The following is a 20,840-nucleotide window of genomic DNA, read 5'->3' on the forward strand; positions in this document are numbered from 1 at the left end:
CATTACATATGTTATATAACTTTTTTCTCCTCCGTTGGATCTTTATTTTAATTGGGATTAGAAATTCGCTAACGCTGACATGTACTTGTTTAAAGTCTAGTCAGTTTTGTTATTGTTGGTAGTGTCCCTCCTTGGCAAGTTCAAAACAACTCTTTGTTATAATGTTTATATTACTAGTAAATTTAAGCAAATATATTTATCATCACTTCGTAAATTTTACGGACGCCATCACGAGTTGGTTGACCGTTATGGAATAACCGTTTCACAGATGATATCGGATATGTTCCTTATGTCGCAACTACAATCCCCTTCCCTTCCATGAAAGTGACCTACCGAATTAGACTACTTACCGGATTTGATATAACATGACCAACACGACGGGTGCCACATGTGGAGCAGGATCTGCTTACCCTTTACAATGCGAAATAGAATCGTAAGAATTGATTTTTTTTCGTATTACATTAAACGAAACATGAAATACACATTTTGATCAACCAAAATAATAGGATTGATTTGATTTCGATATATATTCTTGTTAACCTGTTACCAATACTAGCTATCTGTGTTTAAAATCACGAGAAACATGTGTTACTTGTCTTGGTTCGTTAAATAACTGGATAGTCGTTTAATCAGTAAATTTATTGAATGTGTCTTGAAATCTCTATTGCAACAGTTTGATGGAGTTAGAATTTGCATGCACTTACTCTTTGGCCACACACGGTCTCGATTATTACTGGGGTCAGAATTTTTCTCGTTTTTTTCATGACTTGTATATTTAAAATTGATTTACAATTAATTAACATCTTTATACTACGATTGCTTCTTATTTACCATATTATCAAGGTCAAAGTGCAAACCGGGTTTCATGCAACTCAAAATGAATAATGTAATGTAACAGCAGCACTTGGAAGATATTAAAGTCAGTTGAAGGCAAACCACATAAAATGTAAACGCTCTAAAAACATATTGTAAGTTTACCGTCCATTTGTTTCCTCCTCTCATTATACAGAACACTGATATTTCCTGAGAACTTCCTTTTGGAATGATAGTGTACACTCCATCTTTATCTGAGGCTATATCAGCACATTCTGTAGGCGGTCCTTTGAAAACAAATCATAATTGTGTAAATTGTACGGAAAAGTCATCGAAGATACCTGTATCATAATTTTGTTTACCAGATACTTGTTTCGTCTTTATATACGAACAGAATCGCCCGAATAAAACTTGTATGGCCAATCAATTTAAAGTCCGTTGTCGAAGAGCATTGCGTAACAAACATTTTATGCAAAATATAGCAGCCGTAGTAAATTATTGAGGTAGCTGTATGATGAGGAAAAATTTTGCTGTTAATGATTAAACTTTCATATAAATGGATGTTTCCTTTTTATTGAATTATAATGAAAATCAATTAACAATAAAACAAACATCAGCTGAATTCCAAAAAAACAAATAGTTGATAATGATACATTTCGGTTAGATAAGACAGATGACGGACAATTTTTACTTATAATCAAGTCAAAAAGATCTTATGTTTGAAGTCTGTTCGTCTCTGTTTATTATTCAGTTCCTCAGTCAGCAGTCCATTATGACTCATTATGACTTCATAGTCATTTATCTTAAACCTTTGTGGTGTATTCAGCTTGTGATTTCTTGCCATTAAAGTTATTATGAAAGAAGCTATACACGTTTGACATGAAATTATTTTTAATAACATATTTTCAGCAAATATCCGTATACATTGGGTTTTAAACTCTAGTTTTCTGGTTATTTCTTTTTTTTCTCACAACAAAGCGTAAAATACGGTTCACTTATGCATAATATCGATCATATGCAGGAGAACACCATATCTTGAATCGTATATTCGTTTGAGTATTTTAAAGTTGATAATTCGACATTTATTGAAACTTACTATTAGACATTTAAAGCAAAGACACTTCTGGAACAAAAAGAAAGAAAGTATAGAGATGTATCAACTCCGTCTAAAAGTTATGTGCTTTGCACATGTGCTGTATTTTTAAATCAAACGTCTTTATAAGGTATAGTGTTGGTGTTAAATCCTTCATCAAAAATGGCAATTTTGGAGTCTTTTTTTACATGTAAAAATTCATAAAAGTTTTAAGTCCCCGGTACAATGCATATACAATTTCCTCAAATTGATTATTTGAATAAAACAAAATCTGCAGATAATCATTAACTTATAATCTGTTCTTAAGTTGTAGTTTTATTTGTATATTGTGTATGAAAATCAAGACATGTGTTGCAGATTTTAATTACACAAAGTATCCCAATGTAAGTAATATAGTACTTTAAATACCTGAAGACATTGTTGTAGTTCTAGTGGTACTTTCAGAGACGTGAACAGGTGTTGTTTGAGTACTATTAGAGACGTGAACAGGTGTTGTTTGAATAGTCGATTGGACTTGTCCATGCAGACGGTCAATGTCGTTACAAAGATTATTGTCGCAGCATGATAGCTGTGATGTTGACCTGGATTGCTTAATAGATCGGCGTCCAACGATAGGTTTATTAAACTGGACATCGCAAATCTGTGAAATAAATGAACTACTTGTTTGAAATGAGCTTTTATAAACAAAACAAAAACAAATAGTCCAAGATATATAAATATTTTGGTTTTGGAAATCATTAAAGATAACGTGTCATGTATATGCTGTTCTTTGTAATGCTTCAGGGGATCGCTAAATGGATTTGGGAGGATGTATATATCGACTCATTTTGTCAATACATGAACGTTATACGAGACCATCGAGGTGTTGTTTTGGGAGATTAATTTTCTCAAAGGCTTACAAAGATTTTACTTTTAACATCAAATTTATTCTTATTTTTATTTACAGATTAATCTCAAATTTTCAGGGCTATAGTAGATCCGACCTCATTCACATCTTTATAATCGGTTTATCTGCTAATCCATGTATGCCATAGTTTTATAATTTAGTGCAATGTACAAGATGAACTTACATGCTTAACTTTACATCCACTATTGTAAAACTTTTCTCCAAAATAAGACTTTTCTTCTAAATAGCACATCTAAAAAGATAAATAAACAATACTGCAATTGGCTCATCGTTTCATTGTTTCAGTTCCCAACTCATCTGTTACAATTTCTATATTTCTCAATTCAATTCACAAGGGACTTATGTCAAAAACTTTAGTAGGGTTCGTGTTGCTCAATCTTTGGCTTTTATGGTGTGCGCCGTTTTTTTTTCCCCATAGGATAGTCAATCTGTTTATGACTTAAAGGGTTTGAAAATTTCTTTGATGTTTCTCTTGAACTTTGTCTTGATTTCTGACCTCACCAGTTAAAATACAAAATCAAACAAATGTGTCAACAGAGAAAGGCATATGACAGTTTTTATCCAGTCGACGAGTTTCATTTTTTCGAGCTTCTGAAATGTTTGATTTAGCCATTTGGTCAGGGACTTTCTTTTTTGAATTTTCCTGGGAGTTCTTTTTTATTTTAACTTTTTTTATATACATTAAATTCATAACATTGATAACAGATAAGTTTCCCTACAGTCAACCATCTTAACTTTACTATTAAAATGTGGTGATCGTTAGTAATGGAATAGTTGATCTTATTACAAATAATCATCTTTTTACCGATTCAAAAACATCGTTGGCTTTCAAATGTTCGCTTTTGAACGTTCCTGATGAATGTAAATAAAACAAATCTTTCGAACGCGTTCAATTTATAGTGTTGTTTTCATTTTCTTATATTGAATGCTTGAAATAAATAATCGAAAAGTAACAAAATTACAAGGAGAAGAAAATTTGAATTTCTTCTTTTTGTAATTTAATCAAAACGAAGTCCAATTAAAACGAAGTCCAAATTAAGATAACACTTAATATAAGATAAGAAAATGTTGCATGATTACTAATCAACCAGTATTAGTATCGACGAAGTGCTAGTAGATAATAATAATAAAAATAAACTGCAGTCCTTGAATGAAAAAATGTAAATAAGAGCCAACAAAACTGATCTTACCTCAAAACTTTCACAGAAAGATACAGTATGGCAGGATTCAGGTCTCTGCTGACCAGAACAAGCGTAACATAAAGTTCCATTCTTCGTATCATCTAGAGGAGTCAAATAAAGATGCATATAATAGATATAGGAAGATGTGGTGTGAGTGCCAAAGAGACAACTCTCCATCCAAATAACAATTTAAAAATTAAACTATTATAGGTTAAAGTACGGCCTTCAACACGGAGCCTTGGCTCACACCGAACAACAAGCTATAAAGGGCCCCAAAATTACTAGTGTAAAACCATTCAAACGGGATATAAGTTTATATTTAAAACACAATAACAATTCCAATCTAAATCAAAATTCAACTTATTTTCAAAATAATTGTTGTAGTAACGAATTTATTAGTTTGACGCTGTTGTTTTTTAAATTTCAAATATACACTTTTTACTTGTACTGCTTCTGAAATTTAACATCCGCAAAGTATAACTGAAGCAGTCACTCTTTATTATTAAACATAAGTATTCCAACCCATTTTTTAAAATTTTTATTAGGAACCCAAAGATTTCAAAGTACATGGTATCACAACACATATTTTAATTTTATTAAGAACCCAAAGAGTTCAATTTCTTAGATAACATTTTATTTTTTGTATTTGATTTTTAATTGTTGCGTGAGGTTTTTCTTTTATATTGTTACTGATACGAAAGATCTTCGGCTTCATAAGCATACGTTCTAGCTATAAATAGAATGTTCCAGACGAAGTTTGACATACAAATGTGTTTCAAATGCATACTTCGACATTTAAGTTTACTGTAATACAAAACCTATAATTTCCGATGATAAACTGTGTGTGTACTGACTTATGTAGACACAAATTACAGTATTCCCTTATAATTTCATATACACGTTTACGAAAATACATGGTTAATTGCAATTTTAACCTGTAATTTGACTCAAACTGCGCGGTTATTTGAATTTCAGAAGTGGAACCAATAGAAATGATTGTGATCAATATAATGTAACGAATACTAAATCAAAATAATAATTGAGCATAAATTCAATACAGCAAAACAAAAAAAAATAAACCAAACCCCTTACATAAATGTAAAATCCCAAAACAAAACTAAAGCAGCAAAATCAACTAAACAAGAATGAACTATCTCAATTCCAAATAAAACATAAAAAGAAGCACAAACACAAAAAGACAAACGTAAAATTTAGGCGATAAGATTACCTTGTTCACCACATCCATTGGTGTTACAGAGATCTGTCGAACAGCAACTCAGACAAGGCTGATTTGTACCCACTCCTACACTGCTGGTGTCGCATACCTGAAACAATTGTTTGATAGTACCATACATTAATCAGTTACTAGTCTAGTAACTCAGATACCAGAATAGTAGAGTTAAGTTTATTGAATAAAATTACTTGAGCGAGAAACTGAGTTTTATGTTCAATTAACGTCTGGAATTAAATGTGTCTTGAAGTGTAAAACATACAATTCAAGTTCAACATTAAAGTAACTTTCTTTCAAATATTAAGTAAACCAATTTATAAGTATTTCAAATATATGTAGTCTGTTTAACATAAACGTCGTGAAGATGAATTCCTTGTAATGCCTATTGATCATGCTAAATAATCAGATCTTACTTTCGGAGCAATATCTACTTACCTTTCCAAAGCAACTCAACAAAGTTTTTGCAGGTATTGTCTGACGTTTTTAGTTCATTATAACTTATCTTTGGAAAGAATATACCCAATAAATATTTTATCGGGTCTGACAACATTATCATGACAAAATGAGAAGCTGCAATTATAATTGAAGACAATATAAAAAGAAGATGTGAAATGTTTACTAATGAGACAACTCTTCACATAAGACCAGACGACACAGAAGTTGACAATTATAGGTCATTGTATGGCCTTCAACAATGAGCAGAGCTCATCCCTCAGAGTAAGCTATATAAGACCTCGAAATGACATGTTCAAAACAAATTAATCGAGGCAATAAACAGCCTAATTTATGAACATAATAATGTAAACCAAATATGTACATAGAAACAACCACCCGATTAACATGCTCCTGGCCTGAGACAGGTACACACGGAATGTGGATGGGATTAACATACAAGCTACTCTCCTCTAGCCTGAGACAGTCTAGTATCAGTACAACATAAGAACAACATATGAAAAATAAGGCTTAACTTATTTGAAGAATGCAAATTCAAATTCATCTTACAAAACACGTGACCGGATACATGTACATTCCAATAACAAAAAGACACTAATTACTGATCTTAGAGTACTTGCAGTTATTGACAGATAGTTCAAAGCCACTGACAACTATATTGACAATGAGGGTCGGTTGAAGACAAAACTTTACGACAAAAGAGATGATTTCAGCTTTCCAATTGTGAACTTTCCATTTCTAAGTAGCAACATTCCAGCAGCACCTGCATACGGGGTATATATCTCCCAATTGATACGATATTCCCGTGCTTGCATTTCCTATCATGATTTTCTTGATAGAGGGTTACTGCTCACAAGGAAGCTATTAAACCAAGAGTTCCAAATGGTGAAGTTGAAATCATCCCTTCGTAAATTTTACGGACGCCATCACGAGTTGGTTGACCGTTATGGAATAACCGTTTCACAAATGATATCGGATATGTTCCTTACGTCGTAACTACAATCCCCTTCCCTTTCATGAATTTGACCTACCGAATTAGACTATTTACCGGATTTGTAATCACATAAGCAACACGACGGGTGCCACATGTGGAGCAGGATCTGCTTACCCTTCCGGAGCACCTGAGATCACCCCTAGTTTTTGGTGGGGTTCGTGTTGTTTATTCTTTAGTTTTCTATGTTGTGTCATGTGTACTATTGTTTTTCTGTTTGTCTTTTTCATTTTTAGCCATGGCGTTGTCAGTTTGTTTTAGATTTACGAGTTTGACTGTCCCTTTGGTGTCTTTCGTCCCTCTTTTATTACCACTGGGTCGATGTCTCTGCTGGTGGACATTTTGTCCCCGAGGACATCATCCGCCCAGTAGCAAAACTACAATTGCATGAACTTACGAAGAACTAACAGGAAACTGGCTCGGACGTCGCCCAGTATAAAAAGGTCCGAAACAGACGTCACCATGGACACGGTGTCGTCTGATACGGCAGGTGTCCCCTCATCACCAGACATGACAAATAACCCTAACACGACTCATTCAGATCATCGTCCTAGTGACAACAGCAATATTACACATATACAGCCTTGTTCAGTTCTCCTTAAAGACATTTTGGTTTTTGATGACACAGTACAACACTGTCGCATTTCAAAATGTGAGACCAAAGGCTGCAAAACTTGTGCTATTTTAATTACAGATGCTGAATTCACTAGCAATTTGACCAAGAAGTCATATTTTACCAGAAGTTACGATGATCTGAATTGTAAATCGATAAATGTCGTCTACGGATTAGAGTGCAACCTTTGCGGCTTGGTATACGTCGGTGAAACGAAAGGAAGGCTAAACAAACGTATGTGCGGTCATAGATCAGACATTAACCTCAATGCTAACGACATTCTATACCAGCATTTCAATCAGCCCGATCATTCCATCGTTTCTATGACAGTTCGAATTATTGAAAAAATATACCATAGCTCGAACAATCCTAATCTTTCAACGACTCTCCGTAGACAAAAAGAAGACTACTGGATTAGACAATTGGGAACTGCAACACCGTATGGCTGCAATGACAAAATTGATGGTATAGGTATTCTATCTAGTCCTTCGTGTAACTCGGTGAATGTGATGAATATTTTCAACTCTACTCCTCGACGTAGACGTAGTCATGGCCATCGTCATTATACATCACCCTCTCTGCATGATGTCTCTATTAATGACTTGCTGCCATGCATACTAAAACCGTTAGGTATTCATCACATTCGCACGAAACTTTATTCATTACCCCTTTCAAAACTTCATTCTCTGTTCAATTTATGTTTGGAATCCACTGTAACAAACCCTCATTCAAACCAATACAAACTACAAGCTATAATTTCGGATATTGCTAGTCACAGACTTTTCAAGCCAGTTCGCATTGGAAAAGATGAAAAAGAGAAAAGATCTTTTCTAAATCTTTCCTTTGCCAACAAAGGTCTCGATGGCGTCAACCTAGGCAATATCCTTCATCATAAATTAGTTCAATCGAAAATACCTCCTTATTTCAAAGACCAGTCTGTACCAATAATTTCTTATACCTATACCAAACCTATTGCAACTAAAATTTTCAATTACAAACGCGTTTTGCAGGATCTCGATATTGACGACTTCAAGTCTAAACCTCCTGATTGCACTTGTGCTAGTTCCCAATTCACATATAATCCTGCTGGCCACGTTATTACCGGTGACCTTAACATTGTTAATAACACTTCTCTACGAAACGTGTTATCGAAAGGTCCGAAATATCGTGAGCCTAAATCCATCAATTGGAAACACAACTTTAAAATTTTGATGGATTCAGTCGAGGATTATGCCAGGCAATGGGCTAAGCGCGAGAAGGAAGACGTAGACACTCTATCCGAATGGATTAAGGCAGTGAGGTCGTTAATACAAATCAGAATTAAGAAACTGAATGGGTCCATCAATGCCCATGCTACGTCAATCTTCAAAGATCCAAATGTTGCTAAACACCTATCTGACCTCCATGATGAATATGTTGTTGTCCCCGCAGACAAAGCCCCAAATAACATCGTTTTTATCTGTAAAAGTCATTACATTAATTGCTTGATAAACGAATTAGGTATAGACAATTCACTTGGAAACCCAACATATACCCTCACGACACTCACCAAAGAGGAAATCCTGGATAATCATAGGTCTGTTCTTTGTTCCTTTGGTATTTCAACCAAAGATGAAGAACTGGATCTTCCATCACTGTATTGGATACCTAAACTACATAAGTGTCCTTACAAACAACGGTATATTGCTGGGTCTTCCAAGTGCTCCACGAAACCCCTTTCTAAATTATTAACATCCATTTTATCAGCAATCAAAGACGGGCTTCAAAGTTATTGTGAAACTGCCTATTCTAGAGGTGGCGTGAATCAGATGTGGATACTTAAAAATTCCAAAGATCTTTTAGAGTACATACAATCTAACTCTCTTTCATCTTGTAACAGTATTAAAACATTTGACTTTTCTACTCTTTACACAAGTATTCCACATTCCAAACTAAAAGACAAATTAAAAGAGTTGGTATTACTTTGCTTCATAAAAAAGAATGGCCAACGTAGATTCAAGTATCTTGTCTTAGGGAGGGATAAATCATACTTTGTAAAGAACCATTCTGATTCAAACAAAAAATTCTCTGAAACCGATATTATCAAGATGCTTGATTTCTTGATTGACAACATATTTGTTACGTTCGGAGGACGTGTTTTTCAACAGACTGTCGGCATCCCAATGGGAACAAACTGTGCCCCTCTACTTGCTGACTTGTTTCTTTATTATTATGAGGCTGACTTCATGCAGGAACTTCTTAGGAAGAAAGATAAGAAGTTAGCAATATCCTTTAACTCTACTTTCCGCTATATAGATGACGTTCTTTCACTAAACAATTCAAAATTTGGTGACTATGTGGATCGCATCTATCCCATCGAATTGGAGATAAAGGATACTACAGATACAGTTAAGTCGGCTTCATATCTTGACTTACATCTAGAAATTGACAATGAGGGTCGGTTGAAGACAAAACTTTACGACAAAAGAGATGATTTCAGCTTTCCAATTGTGAACTTTCCATTTCTAAGTAGCAACATTCCAGCAGCACCTGCATACGGGGTATATATCTCCCAATTGATACGATATTCCCGTGCTTGCATTTCCTATCATGATTTTCTTGATAGAGGGTTACTGCTCACAAGGAAGCTATTAAACCAAGAGTTCCAAATGGTGAAGTTGAAATCATCCCTTCGTAAATTTTACGGACGCCATCACGAGTTGGTTGACCGTTATGGAATAACCGTTTCACAAATGATATCGGATATGTTCCTTACGTCGTAACTACAATCCCCTTCCCTTTCATGAATTTGACCTACCGAATTAGACTATTTACCGGATTTGTAATCACATAAGCAACACGACGGGTGCCACATGTGGAGCAGGATCTGCTTACCCTTCCGGAGCACCTGAGATCACCCCTAGTTTTTGGTGGGGTTCGTGTTGTTTATTCTTTAGTTTTCTATGTTGTGTCATGTGTACTATTGTTTTTCTGTTTGTCTTTTTCATTTTTAGCCATGGCGTTGTCAGTTTGTTTTAGATTTACGAGTTTGACTGTCCCTTTGGTGTCTTTCGTCCCTCTTTTATTACCACTGGGTCGATGTCTCTGCTGGTGGACATTTTGTCCCCGAGGACATCATCCGCCCAGTAGCAAAACTACAATTGCATGAACTTACGAAGAACTAACAGGAAACTGGCTCGGACGTCGCCCAGTATAAAAAGGTCCGAAACAGACGTCACCATGGACACGGTGTCGTCTGATACGGCAGGTGTCCCCTCATCACCAGACATGACAAATAACCCTAACACGACTCATTCAGATCATCGTCCTAGTGACAACAGCAATATTACACATATACAGCCTTGTTCAGTTCTCCTTAAAGACATTTTGGTTTTTGATGACACAGTACAACACTGTCGCATTTCAAAATGTGAGACCAAAGGCTGCAAAACTTGTGCTATTTTAATTACAGATGCTGAATTCACTAGCAATTTGACCAAGAAGTCATATTTTACCAGAAGTTACGATGATCTGAATTGTAAATCGATAAATGTCGTCTACGGATTAGAGTGCAACCTTTGCGGCTTGGTATACGTCGGTGAAACGAAAGGAAGGCTAAACAAACGTATGTGCGGTCATAGATCAGACATTAACCTCAATGCTAACGACATTCTATACCAGCATTTCAATCAGCCCGATCATTCCATCGTTTCTATGACAGTTCGAATTATTGAAAAAATATACCATAGCTCGAACAATCCTAATCTTTCAACGACTCTCCGTAGACAAAAAGAAGACTACTGGATTAGACAATTGGGAACTGCAACACCGTATGGCTGCAATGACAAAATTGATGGTATAGGTATTCTATCTAGTCCTTCGTGTAACTCGGTGAATGTGATGAATATTTTCAACTCTACTCCTCGACGTAGACGTAGTCATGGCCATCGTCATTATACATCACCCTCTCTGCATGATGTCTCTATTAATGACTTGCTGCCATGCATACTAAAACCGTTAGGTATTCATCACATTCGCACGAAACTTTATTCATTACCCCTTTCAAAACTTCATTCTCTGTTCAATTTATGTTTGGAATCCACTGTAACAAACCCTCATTCAAACCAATACAAACTACAAGCTATAATTTCGGATATTGCTAGTCACAGACTTTTCAAGCCAGTTCGCATTGGAAAAGATGAAAAAGAGAAAAGATCTTTTCTAAATCTTTCCTTTGCCAACAAAGGTCTCGATGGCGTCAACCTAGGCAATATCCTTCATCATAAATTAGTTCAATCGAAAATACCTCCTTATTTCAAAGACCAGTCTGTACCAATAATTTCTTATACCTATACCAAACCTATTGCAACTAAAATTTTCAATTACAAACGCGTTTTGCAGGATCTCGATATTGACGACTTCAAGTCTAAACCTCCTGATTGCACTTGTGCTAGTTCCCAATTCACATATAATCCTGCTGGCCACGTTATTACCGGTGACCTTAACATTGTTAATAACACTTCTCTACGAAACGTGTTATCGAAAGGTCCGAAATATCGTGAGCCTAAATCCATCAATTGGAAACACAACTTTAAAATTTTGATGGATTCAGTCGAGGATTATGCCAGGCAATGGGCTAAGCGCGAGAAGGAAGACGTAGACACTCTATCCGAATGGATTAAGGCAGTGAGGTCGTTAATACAAATCAGAATTAAGAAACTGAATGGGTCCATCAATGCCCATGCTACGTCAATCTTCAAAGATCCAAATGTTGCTAAACACCTATCTGACCTCCATGATGAATATGTTGTTGTCCCCGCAGACAAAGCCCCAAATAACATCGTTTTTATCTGTAAAAGTCATTACATTAATTGCTTGATAAACGAATTAGGTATAGACAATTCACTTGGAAACCCAACATATACCCTCACGACACTCACCAAAGAGGAAATCCTGGATAATCATAGGTCTGTTCTTTGTTCCTTTGGTATTTCAACCAAAGATGAAGAACTGGATCTTCCATCACTGTATTGGATACCTAAACTACATAAGTGTCCTTACAAACAACGGTATATTGCTGGGTCTTCCAAGTGCTCCACGAAACCCCTTTCTAAATTATTAACATCCATTTTATCAGCAATCAAAGACGGGCTTCAAAGTTATTGTGAAACTGCCTATTCTAGAGGTGGCGTGAATCAGATGTGGATACTTAAAAATTCCAAAGATCTTTTAGAGTACATACAATCTAACTCTCTTTCATCTTGTAACAGTATTAAAACATTTGACTTTTCTACTCTTTACACAAGTATTCCACATTCCAAACTAAAAGACAAATTAAAAGAGTTGGTATTACTTTGCTTCATAAAAAAGAATGGCCAACGTAGATTCAAGTATCTTGTCTTAGGGAGGGATAAATCATACTTTGTAAAGAACCATTCTGATTCAAACAAAAAATTCTCTGAAACCGATATTATCAAGATGCTTGATTTCTTGATTGACAACATATTTGTTACGTTCGGAGGACGTGTTTTTCAACAGACTGTCGGCATCCCAATGGGAACAAACTGTGCCCCTCTACTTGCTGACTTGTTTCTTTATTATTATGAGGCTGACTTCATGCAGGAACTTCTTAGGAAGAAAGATAAGAAGTTAGCAATATCCTTTAACTCTACTTTCCGCTATATAGATGACGTTCTTTCACTAAACAATTCAAAATTTGGTGACTATGTGGATCGCATCTATCCCATCGAATTGGAGATAAAGGATACTACAGATACAGTTAAGTCGGCTTCATATCTTGACTTACATCTAGAAATTGACAATGAGGGTCGGTTGAAGACAAAACTTTACGACAAAAGAGATGATTTCAGCTTTCCAATTGTGAACTTTCCATTTCTAAGTAGCAACATTCCAGCAGCACCTGCATACGGGGTATATATCTCCCAATTGATACGATATTCCCGTGCTTGCATTTCCTATCATGATTTTCTTGATAGAGGGTTACTGCTCACAAGGAAGCTATTAAACCAAGAGTTCCAAATGGTGAAGTTGAAATCATCCCTTCGTAAATTTTACGGACGCCATCACGAGTTGGTTGACCGTTATGGAATAACCGTTTCACAAATGATATCGGATATGTTCCTTACGTCGTAACTACAATCCCCTTCCCTTTCATGAATTTGACCTACCGAATTAGACTATTTACCGGATTTGTAATCACATAAGCAACACGACGGGTGCCACATGTGGAGCAGGATCTGCTTACCCTTCCGGAGCACCTGAGATCACCCCTAGTTTTTGGTGGGGTTCGTGTTGTTTATTCTTTAGTTTTCTATGTTGTGTCATGTGTACTATTGTTTTTCTGTTTGTCTTTTTCATTTTTAGCCATGGCGTTGTCAGTTTGTTTTAGATTTACGAGTTTGACTGTCCCTTTGGTGTCTTTCGTCCCTCTTTTATAAAAAAATCATAAATCTAAGAATTAATTACCAATCAGTTTTGATTTATGATGACAATGATTATCTATTTAAAATATTGTGATCAATATTTCTCAGCGACAATGGTAAGTGAATACGTCATTTTAGATGGCTTTTAAATATCTAAATGGAATATGATATTTACCTGCGGTGTCATACATCCAACATTGTATATAATGTCCCCGTTTGACTTTGCTTCTCGTTCCAACCCGCAAATCTGTTGAAAATCAATATTTTTTTAATTCCTCAAACAAAACATACATTCAAGTGAGAGGTTCAGCTAGTTAAAAAAAGTTAAATACATAATTTTATATATAAGGAAACGCTTTTACCAAATCAAGATTGACAGTTGTGTTCTATTTGTTTGGTGTATTTGAACTTGTGATTATGAAATTTGATAAGGAACTTTTCGATTTGAAATTTCCTTGGAGTTCGATTTTTTTGTTTTTGTCACTTTTTATCATAAATATTATGAGTTGTTCACATCTTGTTACATCGCAAAAACATGCATCTAACTGTTTACGTGTAAAACAAGTTCTTCATTTTTTTTGTGTGTGTTACCAAACTTTTATTGTTTGTCATATGTTATAAAAAAAGAAGATGCGTTATGATTGCCAATGAGAAAACTGTCCACAAGAGACCAAAATGACACAGAAACTTACAACTATAGGCCACCGTACGGTTTTCAGCAATGAGCAAAGCGCATACCCATTCACCCATAGTCAGCAAGGCCCCGAAATTACAATGTAAAACAATTCAAACGAGAACGGCTTATTTATACAAATAGGTCGAAAAAAATATTCCCTTGAATTCCCTTGAATTTGACAGTTGTAGGTAATTAATCCTACATTTTATTGCATTTAAAGTTTTCAGTGCCATGATTATATGTCTTGGGTATTTCAAAGCACCATTATTTTTTTATTTGGGATTTCTATGGAATATTTTGTAATCTTAAGATTAAATGGTGACTAAGCCTTGTACACAGATAAAATATGTGAAGAAATTTGATTGGTTCCAGTGATGGTTATTTTCTTATATGCAATAAAATGTTATGTGAATTTTTTTTCTATAGTACTTGACAGGATACAACTTTACTCATGCCAAATTTCTTTATTTAAAACAAAGATAAAGTCTACACATTTTTTTTTGGAAAGTGCAAATTTAACAAAGACTAATAGGGGAAAATCAATGGTGTGATAACACATATATAATATATGTTCCTAAATAGAACCTTCTCTCTGCACGCTGTTGTTTTTTTGTTTTTTGGTAAACTGTATGATGAAAGTTTAAGCTATTAATCGTAAAAAAAACCGAGAAGTTGAACAAATCTGAAGATATGTTTTACAGTATTTACCTGATTGTCTTTACATTTTCTGACCTGTTCGCAGAATCGAGGATGACTAATGTTTTGACAGTCAAAACATGTTAATGCTGTTTAAAAATAGGAAAATTGAAAATTACTCCTGTACATGTGATTATTAAAAAACACATACAGCATATCAATATATACCATAGAGATAAATATAGAGAGTTTGTTAGGATCAATTATACTTTTATCAATCTTAAAAAAATACCTAATAAGATAATAGTAATCAAAGATACCAGGATTATAATCTAATACACCAGACGCGCGTTTGGTCTACATAAGATTCATCAGTAACGCTTAGATCAAAATAATTATAAAACCAAAAAAGAACGGCTTAAGGTAATCTGTTCCTGGTATAAGAACATCCTTAGTTTTTTGTAAAATACACAGATTTGTAAACAGGAAATTTATAAAATAGACCATATAATTGATATTCATGTCAACACTAAAGTGCTGACTACTGGGCTGGTGATACCCTCGGAGACAAAACGTCAACCAGCAGTGGCATCGACCTAGTGATGTAAATAGTTATAAAAGGTACCAGGATTGTCATTTAATACGCCCGACGCGCGTTTCGTCTCATAAATCAGTGACGCTCAGATCAAACTAGTTATGAAACCAAAGTACAAAGTTGCAGAGCATTGATGACCCAAATATATTGGTTAAACTGTCATTACCATTATTATCCATACATTGTTGTAGCAGGTGAATCATAAAGTAAGTGTGTTAACCTTTAACTTCAATAAAGATTAATGTAATTCGCTAGTTAAAGTCTGGAATTTTAGAAAATCATTATTGCATATATACATTGTATGTTCTATTTTCCATCCTTGTATGTGACAAAGTGTTCCTAACAGATAAATCCAAGTTTTTCTGTTAACATTTCATGTTACCTTTTCAATTTGATATCAAGAGGCAAGACGCTTGGTAACCTTGTTGTCAAAATAGCACCACAAAAGATTCCTCGCCAAAATACATTTTTACAGTCATAATTCACTGTTTTCTTACTTCACCTTACATCATCTCATTGAGATACTACAAATATTTTGAGCTGTCTTCTAATAGTTATCAAAGGTACCAGGATTGTAATTTAATGCGGCAGACGCGCGTTTCGTCTACATAAGACTCATCAATGACGCTCAGATCAAAACAGTTAAAAAGCCAAACAAATAAAAAGTTAAAGAGCATTGAGGACCCACAATTCCAAAAAGTTGTGCCAAATACGGCAAAGGTAATCTACTCCTGGGAGTAAGAAAATCCTTAGTTTTTCGAAAAATTCAAAGTTTTGTAAACAGAAAAATTGTAAAATTGAATATATATCTTACCAAAAGTAGATTTGCTGAACAGTGCTAACAGAATAAAGACTGAAACAAAAAGTAAACATTGTGATAATCTAATAAAATTAACGGTACCAATTTTCTTGCACCAGATGCGCATTTCGACAATACATGTCTCTTCAGTGATGCTCGTGGCCAAAATATTTGAAATCCAAAGCATATATAAAAGATGAAGAGCTATAATACAAAAGGTCCAAAAAGTATAGCCAAATCCTTGAAATGTTCCTAAATTCCTAAATGTTTCATTACTTCAGTCTAACTGTCTTAACAATACAATACTCCAACCAGAATGTTTGCTCATGCATTATTATTATCAAGATTGCAATAGGAAAACATGTGAACGCGGGGTTTCAGTCTATACGTGATATATAGTTGAACTAATTATAGATTTTAGGAATACAATTGTTTGCGCCGGACACGAGTTTCGTCTACGAAATACTCATCAATGACACTCGAATAAATACAAAGTTAAAAAGGTCAAATCAAAAACGAATTCGAAGAGTATTGAGAACCAAACCTTTCGAAAGGTTTTGCCGAATACATTTAAATTATATGATTTATCATATACAACATTTTGTTTCCGATCAGAAACTTGACCGTGACAAAATATAAACAAAGTCGGACTGGTCTTCATTATTGGCTACTATGGTGAATTTAGTCATGCATATGATGTACGTATTTCTCAGTTGAAACTATATTCAAGAGCGGATTTTTGTTGTCATGATTAATTTGAGAAAAGGTGGCTTCAAGGAACCTATAGAACCAATAATTCCTAGTGGTAAAGTTAAAGTTGTCCTTTTGCAATCTTTATGGACGTCTTTGTGATTTGTTAACTTTTATGAAATATCTATGTCCCAGATTAACATTAGTATGTGAACTTTTCGTGTTAATAATATTAGTGCCACATGTGAACAAAAAACAAAGTTCATCGTCTAATGCGTCTGTTCAACTATTTGTTGAAGTGTTTGGTTTGCACCTAGTTAATCATAAAACGTTTTGTAGATCTATTATATCTATCCGTCTTGTGGACTTGTGAAGTTGATTTTTTTACGTTGGTTCCTTTAGCCTTTTTTTCAAGAAGTAAATCAACAAAAATACGAATCTCTAAAGAAAATTCACACAAATGAATTTCGAAATTGTTTGTACTTCCCTCGCCGGGATTCGAACTTATGCTACTAAGATGTCATAACACCAAATCGCCTGCACTGTGTCCAACGCGATAGACCTCTCGACTACGCAGACCGGGTGTTACTTTTCCTCGTCAGTTTAAATCTGGCGTCGTAACACAGTACATACTATATTAGGCATGCAGATGAAATTGTTACAAATCAGCCGAATTATCTATTGCAAAGGATCTTACAAATAAATGTAAGATAAGTACGTCTGAACCATTGACGACTGTACAACATATGTTTTCCATCGGATCACCCACAGTGATGGTGATATAAGGCTGAAATACATTTTGTAGATATAATTCATCTAAACATCAGCCCAATGATATTAGATTAAATATCTATACATCGTTTTCAGGTGTCAATCTTAATATCAATGCAAAATCAACATCCTATAAATTATACATCCTATAAACAGTTGTTATTCATTCGTTTGATGGGTTTGAATTTTTTGATTTGCCATTTGATTTGAGACTTTCTTTTTGAATTTTCCTTGGAGTTCAGTATTTTTGTGTTTTAACTTTTTACTAAAACTTTTTATGTACATGCAATGTAAAATAGGTAGTCTTCTTGCTACTGATTTGAATAAAAGATACTATAAATACCCAACTTGGTTTGTTTGTAAGCTAAACGTATGCTACCGATTATTCTGCGCATAAAGAATTGTATGAACTTTCATTCAGTACACCCAGTACAAAAAGTTTATAATCCAAACATATCAAAAACAGCTGTATTATTCAAACCCAATAACAAACTATACATAACAAACAAATTAATAATCACGTATTTGCCAAAGGAACTTTCCGTTCTATTATAATTTCAATCACATAACTTATCAACTGAACATTTACCAGTAAATGTTATTATTTAAAATAAACAATACTTGAAACAATCATGTTTCCTGAGTTAATGATGTGTATTGGTGATATAATAAACAATACAGTATATATAGTTACAAAAACAAATAAGAAACAACAGTTTTCACATATTAATTTATATATAAAACACTCGACTCAGGCACACCTCTACAAAGTAAAAAAAAGGGATACTGTGAGTAGGCTAAATATATCGAGCTGAACTGCAGGAGGCACCAAGGGACGGTGCTATATGGCATGGTGGGTGCATATTGAAATGTGTATCAGGATATTAATGATATGGTAAGATATATAATGCAATAATCCGTGCAGAAAGGAATTCAATAAATATATCTTTATCTAATTTAAAAAAAATGAAAACCGTTATGTTAAACATAGAACGATTAACCTTTTTCTAACCTTTAATGATCCACGATATCTTGAATTTAAAATGCAATTTTATAGATCTTTATAGTTCAAATTGTAATCAAAGAAGGCACATGAACAAATTTCAACTTACAATGACACCGTAAAGTTTCCATTAAACTTTGTTGTCTCTTATCTTGATTGTCTTTAAAAGGAATTTCTAATCTTTATGCTTATCTGTTTCAAACATTGAGGGAAAATTTATCAAAGGTACCATGCTTATCATTTAATACACCAGACCCGTGTATCGTCTTCATAATACGCATTAATGACGCTCAGATAACAATAATAGAAAGCCAAACAAGTATAAGGTAAAATAACATTGAGTATCAAACATTGTAGGAAAAAGATAAGTCAGACGCAAATTATTAACTAAATTAATCTATCACTGCATTGTTTCCACAATTGAAATAAAGTACTTTTTTCTTATTCGTTTATTAATCATCTTTACGTTCTATCATTTTTTTCATATCGATTAATTTCACGTTAGGCTTGGTGGACACGACTACCTTACAACAGTGTGTATTGATTACAGTGATTAAGTACTCAATTCGGTGTTATGCCGTACTTTTGTGATCATACAACTGTTCAAATCAACAATGTTCTATTTCTCAAACGCATGTATATGTAATGGTCACAATAAATCAGGAGTACAAATTAACTGACAAACTATAATATCAACCTAAAAAGGACTTCAAGTCAGGAACCTGTAATTCAGTGGTTGTCGTTTTTTTTTGTGTTACATATTTTTTTTTCGTTAATTTTTTATACAAATAAGGCCGTAAGCATTTTCGTTTAAATTGTTTTACATTGTCATGTCGGGGCCGTTTATAGCTGACTACACGGTATGGGCTTTGCTCATTGTTGAAGACCGTATGGTGACCTATAGTTGTTAATGTCTGTGTCATTTTGGTCTCTTGTGAACAGTTGTCGCATTGGCAACCATACCACATACATGTATATTTGTTATATTCAATCCACATTACGCGTAGCACAATAACTGGTTAAGGGAAGAGGACTCTCTTAATAACATGTTTCATTTACCAAAAGTCTTAACCATACCAAACTGACATATAACATGAATTCATATCTTATATATACAAAGTGTTAAGACCCTTGTTCGTCTTTCAATACTGTATATTTTACTACAAAAGTGAATATACCTGATTGGGAACGTCTGCAGATTTATCGAATAGTTTACCAATTGGAAGTTTACAAAACAAAATAATATAAAAAAAAGTATGATCAACACAGATACAAGTATGTTGTCTTAGGGAGTGATAAATCGTACTTTGTAAAGAATCACTCCAACAAAAAGTTCTTTTAAAATTACATTATCAAGATGCGTGATTTTTTGATTGACAACATATTTGTTACGTGTGACGGACGTGTTTATCCACAGAATGTTGGAAATTCCATAGTAACTAATTGTGTCCCTCTTCTCGCCGACTTGTTCCTTTGTTATCATGAGGCTGACTTCATACAGGTACTCCTTAGGAAGAAAGATAAGACGTTAGGAATATCCTTTTACTTTACTTTCCGTTATATAAATGATGTTCTCACGTTAAATAATTCAAAATTTGGTGACTGTTGAATGCACCTATCCGATCGTACTAAAGATAAAGGATACATTAGATACAGTTAAGTGTGCATCCTATTCTGACCAACATATAAATTGAAAATGATGGTCGGTTGCAAACAAAACTTTACGACAAAAGAGATGAGTTTAGCTTCCAAATTATGAACTTTCAATCTCTATGAAGTAACATTCTAACACCGTCTGCATACGGAGATGATATCTCCCATTTGATACGAACGTCCCGGGCTTGTATTTTCTACAATAATTTTTTTTTATAGAGGGTTGCTGCTTTCAAGGAAGCTTTTGAACCAAGTGTTCCAATTAAACTCATGATAGATACCAGAATTGAAACTTCGTATTAACGCCAGACGC

General features: G+C 34.3%; 1 protein-coding gene across 1 annotated transcript; it reads right to left on the reverse strand.

Moving 5' to 3' along the window:
- Window positions 1–109: 109 nt before the first annotated feature.
- Window positions 110–19,073, reverse strand: LOC134701831 (uncharacterized). Its single transcript, XM_063562949.1, has 10 exons — window positions 18,984–19,073; window positions 16,426–16,464; window positions 15,089–15,165; window positions 13,880–13,951; window positions 5,223–5,319; window positions 4,004–4,095; window positions 2,977–3,045; window positions 2,315–2,546; window positions 979–1,100; window positions 110–151 (listed from the first exon to the last, which is right to left on the reverse strand). Exons 1-10 carry the CDS (start codon window positions 19,003–19,005, stop codon window positions 110–112), a joined length of 864 nt encoding a protein of 287 aa, XP_063419019.1. The 5' UTR covers window positions 19,006–19,073.
- Window positions 19,074–20,840: the final 1,767 nt, after the last annotated feature.

Source organism: Mytilus trossulus, unplaced genomic scaffold (assembly GCF_036588685.1).
Source record: "Mytilus trossulus isolate FHL-02 unplaced genomic scaffold, PNRI_Mtr1.1.1.hap1 h1tg000343l___fragment_2___debris__unscaffolded, whole genome shotgun sequence".
Taxonomy (NCBI): domain Eukaryota; kingdom Metazoa; phylum Mollusca; class Bivalvia; order Mytilida; family Mytilidae; genus Mytilus; species Mytilus trossulus.